Consider the following 12235-nt stretch of genomic DNA (forward strand, 5'->3'; position numbering starts at 1 on the left):
AGAGATTTTACTCCCAAAGAATAGAAGTGCTGGTCTAACTGGAGAGATTCTAAACATGGATTGAATTGTACTTTCTGGAGGTGAAACCCCATGGATTTAAATGATCCACTCCCAGGTGACCACTGACACCGGGTCCTTGTCTTCTAGCCTTCACCAGTTGGGCTTGCTGTATCACTGGAACGAGAAGATCTAAAACCCTTAGAACATTGGAGAGGAAATAGACAGTATGGGGCTTACGGGCCTACCAAGTGGAAGAATAAGGACTTCTAAGTTGTTCTCCTGCCTGGGCCATTGCGTTGGGGTTTGAGGCTAAAAATCTGGATTATTGGTCTGTTTTTGTTTTCTGTTTCTTTGTGATTCACTTTTGATAGGCTCTATGTGTCCAGGAATTTATCCATTTCTTCAGGGTTTTCTAATTTGTTGGCACATAGTTGTTCAAAACAAGCAGCCTTTTATTTTATATTATTCATTTTTTTAAACTTTAAGTTCAGGGGTAAAAGTGCAGGTTTGTTAACACAGGTAAACTTGTGTCATGGGGGTCTGTTGTACAGATTATTTCATCACCCCAGGTCTTAAGCCTAGTACCCACTAGTTTTAGCTGATCCTGTCTGCCCTTCCACCCTCCACCCTCCAGAAGACCCCAGTGTGTGTTGTTCCCCTCTGTGTCCATGCAGTCTCATCATTCAGCTCCCACTTATAAGTGAGAACAAGTGTTATTTGGTTTTCTGTTCTTACGTTAGTTTGCTGAGGATAATGGCCTGCAGCTCCATCCATGTCCCCGCAAAGACATGATCTCACTCATATGTGGAATCTAAAAATTTTGATCTCATGGGGGTAGAGGGTATAATAGTGGTTATCAGTGCCTACAGAAAATGAGGGGGTGGAAGAGATGAGAAGTTAGTCAATGGGTACTATGTTAACAGTTAGATAGGAGGAATAAGTTCTGGTCTTCTATTGCACAGTTGGGTGAAAATGGTTAATGATAATGTATTGTTTATTTCAAAATATCTAGAAGAGATGATTTGGTGAAGAAATAAGTGTTTCATATGATTGATACAGTAATTATCCTGATTTGATCATAATATAATGTATAAAACCTCAAAACCTCACATTATACCCCATAAGTATATACAACTATTTATTATGTGTCAATTAAAAACAAAATAGAAGAAAAATAAGTAAAAGGCAACTTGTCATTAGGTGGCCTACATGCCATAACCATGTTCTCAAGCAGCCACAATTTCTATTTAGTAGCTGACCAAAAAGAAGTCAGGGCTATCTGGGTAACTGGAAACATCTGAAATTATGCACAATGCCAGAAGTAAGGTATGATGCAGTCAGATATAAAATGAAAGTGGGAGATAAATGCAGGTGAGGCTGCATTGTAGAGAAGTTGTTATAACTTCACATGGTGCACATATTTCTTATTGGAGCTGAGGAGATAACATTAAAATAGAGTTTTATTGCATAGACCTGGGGCATCAGCTTCTAATAGACTGGAGTTGGCTAGTTCTGTCAGGGAAGATCTGGGCGTGATTGTTTCTGAGAAACTCTGTTTTGATAAAATTGACAGTGGCTGCTTTGCAAAACCTAGAAAAGATAATCAAAGCAAATACACCTAGTTGCACATTGCCTGGCGACTCCTTGAAAGTGACCCCATTTGATAACTTGATTGCTCAGTAAACACCAGACACTCTTCCCATGCATGTAAATGTAATCTCAGGTGTTCTCTCAATAAATACCTTCCTTGAATAAAGCTTAATGCCATTGTCTTTTTGGGAGATGATCTGCTCTTATTTTTTGTTATACCTTCTAAAACATCAACCTGTATGTTATTTTAGAGGTCAGTTTCTCAGTAGGAAATTAAAGAGATGACATATTGCCTTGGGAATATTTACTTTTTTTTTTTTTTTTTTGAGATGGAGTCTCGCTCTGTCGCCCAGGCTGGAGTACAGTGGCGTGTTCTCGGCTCACTGCAATCTCCACCTCCCTGGTTCAAGCGATTCTCCTGCCTCAGCCTCATGAGTTCCTGGGACCACAGGTGCATGCCACCATGCCTGGCTGATTTTTGTATTTTTAGTAGAGACTGGGTTTCACATGTTGACCAGGCTGGTCTCGAACTCTTGACCTCAGTTGATCCACTCACCTCGGCCTCCCAAAGTGCTGGGATTACAAGTGTGAGCCACCGCTCCTGGCCAAAATATTGAACATTTTTAAATGATTAAAAAAAAAATTTAACTCAGGCCACAGTGTATTTCTGTGAAAATTAATTTAGTAGTTCATGACTAGGTGGGCCCCAAACTAGGAGAAAACAAGTGAGGCCTCAGGGGCAAAATTTGAAGGGGTACCCAAAACTCCAGTACTCAAATGATATTTAATGTAATGTTTTAAAATATCATTATTAATACGAAAAATCCATGGTGAACAAAACATTAAATAAAAAATAAAACAGGACCTGACCCTGTACTTGTGTGACTCACTTGCCTCACCCTATTTGCTTCACCTTGCCTCACCCTATTTGCTTCACCTGGCCTCACCCTATTTTCTTTTTGCATTCGTTTCCTCATCTGTAAATTGAGATAAGAACAGTATCTTCATTGTTATTAGGTAATTCACTTAATTTAATTCAAACAAGGACAATTTTGATAGTGGCAAGTGGCACTGACAGACATTACAACTCTATAATGTTGACTATTGCAAAGTAAAAAAAGTTTTATCAAACAATAAAACATAGTTAAAATGGTTTTATATCATACAAAAAATGACAAACACTCAATTATGAGCATTTAGATGCTCAACAGCAAGACTGCTCAGTCTTTCTTTCCTTTTTGTTTTATGTTTACGGAACCTGTGATTTTCCATGTTTAACTTTTTTTGTTTGTATTATCTCAATGTGTAATCTCACTTAGTTTTGTGGATTTAAAACAGTATCTGTTTGCTGGTCACTGCCAAATATACATTTCCAGATGTTATCCCTTTCTTGAGCACATATTTCTATCTAATTACTTGCTAACTCTACTGAGATGTCTCATGGGCATCTGAATTTAAGAGCATAAAAATATGACTCGAGTTCCACTCCAAATCTGCACTTGTCACAATAGTCCCCATCTTAATAAATGGTAACACTACCTACCCAGTTGCTTAAGCCAAAAATCTGTGAGTCATATTCAATTCATTTTCTCACCTCTTCACATAAAATGCATCAGCATGACCTATTGGTTTTACCTCCAAAGCATAACCACTAGAATGTAAGTTTCATCAAAAGGTTGCATTTTTTTCTGTCCTGTGAAGCAATGTATTCTGAGGATTTACACAGTGCCTGGCACATAGTAAGAAGTAAATAAATTTTTGTGGAACAAATGAAAGATTCCTGAACCTAACCACATTCCTTCATTCTTTTTTTTTTTTTTTTAATTTATTTATTATTATTATACTTTAAGTTGTAGGGTACATGTGCATAACGTGCAGGTTTGTTACATATGTATACTTGTGCCATGTTGGTGTGCTGCACCCATCAACTCGTCATTTACATCAGGTATAACTCCCAATGCAATCCCTCCCCCCTCCCCCCTCCCCATGATAGGCCCCTGTGTGTGATGTTCCCCTTCCTGAGTCCAAGTGTTCTCATTGTTCAGTTCCCACCTATGAGTGAGAACATGCGGTGTTTGGTTTTCTGTTCTTGTGATAGTTTGCTAAGAATGATGGTTTCCAGCAGCATCCATGTCCCTACAAAGGACGCAAACTCATCCTTTTTGATGGCTGCATAGTATTCCATGGTGTATATGTGCCACATTTTCTTAATCCAATCTGTCACTGATGGACATTTGGGTTGATTCCAAGTCTTTGCTATTGTGAATAGTGCTGCAATAAACATACGTGTGCATGTGTCTTTATAGCAGCATAATTTATAATCCTTTGGGTATATACCCAGTAATGGGATGGCTGGGTCATATGGTACATCTAGTTCTAGATCCTTGAGGAATCGCCATACTGTTTTCCATAATGGTTGAACTAGTTTACAGTCCCACCAACAGTGTAAAAGTGTTCCTATTTCTCCACATCTTCTCCAGCACCTGTTGTTTCCTGACTTTTTAATGATCGCCATTCTAACTGGTGTGAGATGGTATCTCATTGTGGTTTTGATTTGCATTTCTCTGATGGCCAGTGATGATGAGCATTTTTTCATGTGTCTGTTGGCTGTATGAATGTCTTCTTTTGAGAAATGTCTGTTCATATCCTTTGCCCACTTTTTGATGGGGTTGTTTGTTTTTTTCTTGTAAATTTGTTTGAGTTCTTTGTAGGTTCTGGATATTAGCCCTTTGTCAGATGAGTAGATTGCAAAAATGTTCTCCCATTCTGTAGGTTGCCTGTTCACTCTGATGGTAGTTTCTTTTGCTGTGCAGAAGCTCTTTAGTTTAATGAGATCCCATTTGTCAATTTTGGCTTTTGCTGCCGTTGCTTTTGGTGTTTTAGACATGAAGTCTTTGCCCATGCCTATGTCCTGAATGGTACTACCTAGGTTTTCCTCTAGGATTTTTATGGTATTAGGTCTAACATTTAAGTCTCTAATCCATCTTGAATTAATTTTTGTATAAGGAGTAAGGAAAGGATCCAGTTTCAGCTTTCTACTTATGGCTAGTCCTTCATTCTTATGACCAATACCATAATCTAAGCCATCAACATCTCCACCTATAGTTCTACAATAGCCTCCTAACTTATCTGCTGCTACTCTTGACACCACAACTATCCACTCAATAGCCTATTTGCTATATTGAAACTAACTAGTGGATTCCAATCACTTAGGATAAAATAAAGTCCTTTATACTGGCCTGCAAATAAATCTTGAAATTACCTATTCTTCAACCTCATTTTCTACTTTTTTGTCCCTCTCATTCTCTACTATATTCACAGGTTTCCATGTTTAAGCATAGTAGGTGCTCAATAAACATTTGTTGAATGAATAAATATGTATATTTAACCTGTGAGTAGTCTAATCATGACAGGAAGTGAGATTGTGCAGAAATTTGTTTTACCCCGTCTCTCTCCCTTTGAGAGCTAAATTCTCAAGTAATCTATACTTGCTTATTCCATATCCTCACCTACTTTAAACTACTGCAATCTGGTTTCTTCCCAAATGCTGATTTGAAAATATTCATGACAAGATAATCAGTAAACTCAATGGACCATTCTTCTATTTTATTAATTTTTGCTCTTCGTGTTTTTTTCACTCCTTCTACACTTTTTGGATTTAATTTCTTATTCTTCATTCTATCTCCATGAAATAGATTCTTAGATAATCAATTTTCAGCTTTCTATCTTTATAAAATGCATTTGAAGTATACATTTTTCACTAAGCATGGCTTTAGCTCAGTTCATATATTTTGATATGTACAATTTATCTTTCAATTCAAAATATTTTCTAACTTCCAATGTGAATTCTTTTTGACTCCTGAATTATTTCAGAAGTATTTGGCTATTTCCCAATTTATAGAGATGTTCTAGTTATCTTTGTACCATTGATTTTTAGCCTAATTCTATTTAATCAGATAATATGATTTCAGTGGCTTGATATTTGTTATGAAGTGCGTTATGGTCCAACTTATGGTAAATGTACCAAAATGTTTCTTCTGACTTGAAAAGTATGTGTTTACTGCATTTGAGGGTGTAGTTTGTTAATTATGTTATTAAATATTTTATATCCTTACTGATCTTTTTGTCTGCTTTGTTTCTATCAGTTGCTAAGAGAGGTATGTTAAAATTCCTCACTATGAGTGTGAGTTTGTCTATTTCTTCTTTATATTTGTCAATTTAAACTTGGTGTATTCTGAGGCCATGTTATTCGTTGTATACGTATCTATAGTAATCACATTCCCCTATTGAAATGATCCTTTTAATTATGAAATATCTCTATGTCTAGTAATAATTTTGGTCTTAAAGTCTACTTTATCTAATATTAATGGAGCTAAACTGGCTTTATTTGGTTAGCGTTAGCATGATATATCTTTATCCACAGTTACTTTGAAGCTTTCTGTGTCTTGATATTATAGGTGTGCCTATTGGAGGCAGACTAGAGTTGAGTTTTATTTTTTAATTTAATCTGAAAATGTTTGTCTTTTAATAGAGGTATTTATTCTATTTTCCTTCACTGTATTTACAATATATTTGGGTTTAATCTACCACTTCTCTATTTGCTTTCTCTTTATCTGTCTTGTTCTGCATTCCCTCTTTCTTTTAGATTGATTTTGTCTTTTTATTATTCCATATCCACCCCCACTTGTTTGCTAGTTATACTTTTTAAAAAATTAGTCTTTAATATCTGTTATTATGTAATGCCAGACATTGCTAATTGATGACAGATCTCATTCCCACAGAGCCCAGGTACAGTCTAAGAATCCTTCACACAGTAATTAAAAAATTCCCTAACAATTATTTAGAATTGTGAAGCAAAATGAAACCCATTTTCCATCTCTGGTCTAGGAGAGCATGCAGTCAGTAAGCCAGGATAGTGTTTCTTAAAGTTATCTCATCATAAGAATCACCTAGAGTGCTTATTAAGAGTACAGATTCTTGTATTCCACCCAACTTTATAAATCAACATCTGAAAGGAATTTTACTGAGAATTAGTATGTTTCAGAGGGGTCCTAGGTGAGTCTTATTACGATAAGGTAAGTTTGGGAAACCTGAGCAGTATTACCATATGTAAAAGAAGTTGTTGAAGGACTTAAACCATCCACTGAGGCGGTTGCAGCATGAGTTCTATACTGTTTTGTGTTGAAATACCATCATAATGTAAGAATATTTTCTGGGTGGCACAAGTGATCCTGAACTCTTGCTGCTGTGTGCTGAACTTCTGTGAATGTGATTAAAGAAACGATAGCACCAACAAGGAGGCAGTGAGGAGAAAATTGAGAAAGGCACAACATTAAAAGGTAATGTACAGCAAAGATGATATTTGTGCTTGTTTACTTGTTCTCCTTATCTATGGCAGGACAAAATGTTCCTGAGAGGTAGCGAAGAGTGGGACAGGGCAGCTAACAGGACAGATTTATCTCTTTCAGCCCAGAGTATGTGCAGGAAAGCTTTTAGTGGATGCAGTCAGAACTCAGTGAGCTCATACCCACATAAACTCCTCAGTATAAGCAATGTCTCACAACAGATATTCAGCTTTACACCTACGTATTTGCAGCATTAATAGTGACTGTGGAATATTTTTGTTTTCATTCCAACAGAGTAGCATATAACTATTACTTCACCAGCAGGATTAGTTTATCAAATATTTTTTGGAACAGATTTTGAAAAATCTCTCTACTGTACATAAAATGTTAACTTTAGTTCTCAAGCAGTATTGTTACAGGAGGTAACATTCTCCATATCAAAGGGTATGTTTCTCTCCCAGAGTTTGAAATGGAAAACAGGTGCAAGCCTTTTGATAGCCTCTACAAGATTGGGTTATAAAGCAGAACAGTGTTTTCCAAGCATGTCTGCACACCAGAATTGCCTGGGGAGCTGCAGAAATACGGAGGCTGGTGCCCCTCCTAACATTGAGATTTAATTGGTGTAAGGTTGTGTCTAAGGCTTGGGATTTTTAAAATACCCCCAGGCAATTCTAATGTGCAGGCAAGTTTGGGAACCACAGGACTGGAGATCTTGAGCTATGCATTTCAAACCTCAAGTCTCTGGACAGTGTAAAGCTTAGGATTCTGCACTAAAGTTTAAGTTGAGATCATAAGATCAGTCTCACTAGATTTATCATGTTGTAATCTACATGGGTATGGAATAATTTACATAAAACCAGAGCAATTGATGAAAAAAACTCAATCAGATCAGTGATGTACACACACACACACACACACACACACACACACACAGAGTCAATATTTAGAAGAACCAGGATTTTAAAGTAACTTGGTCAAATTGAGTATATATCCCCAATTAGAGTTGCTCGATAAATACAGGGAGCCCAGTTACATCCAAATTTCAGATAAACAATTTTTAGTATAAGTATGTCCCATGCAATATTTGGTATGTGCTTATACTAAAAATTGTTTGTTGTTATCTGAAATTCCACTTTAACTCCATGACATGTATTTTTATTTGCTGAATCTGACAGTCCTCCCCAATTTTAAAGGCCTAAGCTGAGCACTAAGTCAGTGTAGTAGGACAAATCAGAACAAAAATTAACCTTGGCTTCTTGCTTATTGTGTGCTCTTCTGTTTTCTGAATTATATTGCCTGGCTAACCAACTCAAGCTCTACATTGTCTGAACTGAGGGGCAATCATACCTTATTCTGCCTCTTCTGTCTTCTTCGGAGGCGCAGGAACTCCTTGTGTTGCCTGGAGACAAAGTTCACCGCTGCGTATTCCAGTAGGGCAGCAAACACAAACAGAAGGCACACCGCCATCCAGATGTCAATCGCTTTTACATAGGAGACCTGAGAGAGACACACAGAGAGAGAGAGAGACACACACACACACAGAGAGAGAGAGAGAGAGAGAGAGAGAGAGAGAGAGAGAGAGACTATGAAAGCTTGCCAGGAAACCAGATTCTTAATGGTGTGAGCAGCAAAATAACCTAATTTCCTTGGTCAAGGATTTTCCAGCGTTTTCTTAAGAAAGTGCTTAAGCCATTGATTCTACTTTGAAGATTCTGGGCAGAGCACTGAAAGTCACATGCCCCCGAACCAGTAGCTTTATTCCTGAGATCAGGTCCAAAGATGACTTCAAGAATTTCCTTAATGACAGTAGATTTTAAGTGTTCTCACTACAAATAAATATGTGAAATAATGCATATGTTAAGTAGCTCAATTTAGACACTCCATGATGTGTACATATATTGAAACATGTTGTACACCATAAATATATACAATTTTTACTTGTCAATTAAAAATAATTATTCTCTTAATTAAAAAAAGAAAAATGAAACTTTGAGGCAAAATAGATGGGTGCTATTATTAAAACTGCTCACTTCTATTTTTTTAAATTAACGTTTAAAAACCAATATAATTAAGATAATTTCAAAACATGGATGAGAAAAAAACTATGTATGGCCTTAGGCTCTTCAGAAGCCAATTTGTAATTTTCTTCAATTTACTGATCCTAACTGACATGAAAACACAGTTCTAAATAGTTTTAAATCCTCACAATTTAAGAGTATTCAACCAAAGTAAAATATCAAGAATCTAGCCTTGAGAAGGTATCTGGTTAAAAAGAAAACTTTGATAACCCTTCAGTGTTTGCTTAAGTGTTTAGTAAGTCTTATAATTTGACAAAGTAGATTCTGAAAGCAAATACTTTCTACTTGCAATGGAAAATGCCCCTCATTCTCTCAACTTAAAATTATTTTTTCAACTGTAAAAGGGAAAAATAATTGGATGAAGTTACAAAGTATTGCATCCTGGACTACAAAGAATACTTACTAAACTACCATCTGAATGTGTACAATCCAGTTCTAATTTTTAAATAGTTTCCTGTATTTTGGTATTTGTCAAGTGCTTGCCAGCCAGTATTTTAAGCATTTTATGTGTGTGAATTTTTTAAGCCTTACAACAACTCATCCCAATTTTCTGATGAGAAAACTGGGGTAAAGAGGGATGAAATTATTACCCAAGGTCACAAAAGTAATAAATGACAGAGTCAAGATCGGAATTGGAACTCAGTCTGACTAGTGGATTTCCTTTCCGAACACACACAAACACATTGTTAGGATCATAGTTTGTATCTTTGCATTTACCTTTGACCTTTATACTGAGCATTTCCCATGTTATTTATTTTTCTTCTAGATCATAATTTCTAATGCTTGCCTAATGGTCTATACCATGATTAAACATTCACATTGTAAGACATATAGGTTACTTTCTATCTTATATTTTATGACTATAAATGTTGCTGTTACAAACATTCTTCTCCCAAAATATTTGACTGTGTCTCTGATTATTTGTTGGATCAACTTTTAGGTGAGTTACAGAAGTAAAGATATGAAAATAGGCTCTTGAATTAGAAGGTTTGCAGGAGCACAGTGGACATAAAAGCAGAGATTCTGGAGTAAGATGCCCCAATTAAGAAATGCTGCTCTGCTACTATCTGTATAATTCAGTTATGTTATATAACCTCTCTCTGCCTCTATTCCTCATCTTTAAAATAGGAACAATAATAGTACCTACCCCGTAGAGTTGTTAAGTGGATAAAATCACTTAATATACATAAAGATTTTAGAATAGTTTCAAACACAGAATAAGTCCTTATAAATGTTTGCAATTATTTGGCCAGAGAAGGGTGTGATTTTGTGAATGGATAAATTTTGGAAGGAACAAAAATTAATAAGGAACATAAAACTCACCCACGATCATAATATATTCTAATTATTATTATTATTATTATTAGAGATGGAGTCTCGCTCTGTCGCCCAGGCTGGAGTGCAGTGGCCGGATCTCAGCTCACTGCAAGCTCCGCCTCCCGGGTTCACGCCATTCTTCTGCCTCAGCCTCCCGAGTAGCTGGGACTACAGGCGCCCGCCACCTCGCCCGGCTAATTTTTTGTATTTTTTAGTAGAGACGGGGTTTCACCGTGTTAGCCAGGATAGTCTCGATCTCCTGACCTCGTGATCCACCCGTCTCGGCCTCCCAAAGTGCTGGGGTTACAGGCTTGAGCCACCGCGCCCGGCCTCTAATTATTGTTTTTAAGATCACCACCTGCCTTACACTATTTGTCTAAAACAATCCGAAGTACTTGTGTCAGTTCCACATGTATTGTGACAAAATGATCTAGCACTTTGTTATCTCCAGTCCTTGAAACATATTATTCTTCCTACCTGGGATGGTTATTCCCACTCCTTCTGATTAATAGTCGCCTCAGAATTCTTTAGGACTTCGCTGAGATATCAGTTCCCCTGGGAAGCGTCCCCAACCTTTCTCCTTTCTCTCATCTGAGTTAGGGGCCACGTTTCTTTGTTCCCTTATCACTCTCTATTGAACTTATCTGTTCCTTCTTTGCCCACTTTTTACATGGAAGATGTCCCTCATCTCACTCAACTTACAATTTTATATACATATACAAATTTGTATATATATATACAAATTTATATATCTATATATACATATATACACATATATGTGTATATATATATTTTGAGATGGTGTTTCACACTGTTGCCCAGGCTGGAGTGTGTGTGTGCGTGCATATATATGTGTGTGTGTGTATGTATATATATATACATACACACACACACACACATTTTGAGATGGTGTCTTCCACTGTTGCCTAGGCTGTAGTGCAGGGGCGCGATCTAGGCTCACTGCAACCTCTGCCTGCCAGGATCAAATGATTCTCCTGCCTTAGCCTTCTGAGTAACTGGGATTACAGGCACGTGCCACCACACCCGGCTAACTTTTGTATTTTTTAGTAGAGACAGGGTTTCACCATGTTGGCCAGGCTGGTCTCAAACTTCTGACCTCAAATGATCTGCCCATCTCGGCCTCCCAAAGTGCTGGAATTACAGGCGTGAGCCACTGTGCACGGCCAATTATATTTTAAAGTATTCCCTGACCCTACTCTTAGACTGTAGGTTTATTTTTTTTGTTTTTGTTTTTGTTTAGGCCCTGTGCAGTATTTCTTTGTATCACCAGCACAGGACCTAGCAAATAGTGCAAAGGCAGTAGTTATGTGGGATGGATAGATGGATTGGTGGATAAATACATGGTGGATGGATTGATGATGGATAGATGGACTGATGGTTGAATGACTGACTGACTGAATGAATGAATGAAAGAGAAGGAAGGGAGGAAATATCTAGCTATTTTTGCATCTTTGTGCTTTAAACAGTTATGAATGATATACTGTTACCCACAACTGTATATATTTGATACTTCTAAGAGTGGACTATTAGTTTTTATTTTCTCAGCTCGCCTAACATTCCTGGAACATTTGCTTCCTTAATGAACAATAGTTTGTCTTGTATTTGCTCTTCTGGAGCAATCCTATTTTCCTGTAATAATAGAACATTACCAATCACAGCATTTCCAGTTATATATTATTCAGATGGCCCATAAATGTTTTAAGACCCAATAATGAGAGGAATGTGTTAATGCCCGAGATATATGCATACCGAGAGCTAAGTCCAATAGAGCTGACCATCATTCCTCCTCTTCCTAGTGTTTACAGCATTCAGTAATTTATACACCTTTTCTCCATCTTCTTCTAGCAATCAGCAGACCAAGCTCATATTTGGCTTCTTTTATAG

At 37.0% G+C, this 12235-nt stretch overlaps 1 protein-coding gene across 4 annotated transcripts in view; it reads right to left on the reverse strand.

The window, feature by feature from the left end:
• LOC105478147 (glycine receptor alpha 2) overlaps window positions 1-12235 on the reverse strand; it is a 231476-nt gene that overhangs the window by 45525 nt on the left and 173716 nt on the right. For all 4 annotated transcript variants that reach the window (XM_011735169.2, XM_011735171.3, XM_011735168.2 and 1 more), the window contains one exon: window positions 8283-8432. In XM_011735169.2, the coding sequence (XP_011733471.1) occupies window positions 8283-8432 (150 nt within the window). The remainder of the gene's footprint in view (window positions 1-8282; window positions 8433-12235) is intronic.

This window comes from Macaca nemestrina, chromosome X, assembly GCF_043159975.1.
Source record: "Macaca nemestrina isolate mMacNem1 chromosome X, mMacNem.hap1, whole genome shotgun sequence".
In the NCBI taxonomy this organism is placed as follows: Eukaryota; Metazoa; Chordata; class Mammalia; order Primates; family Cercopithecidae; genus Macaca; species Macaca nemestrina.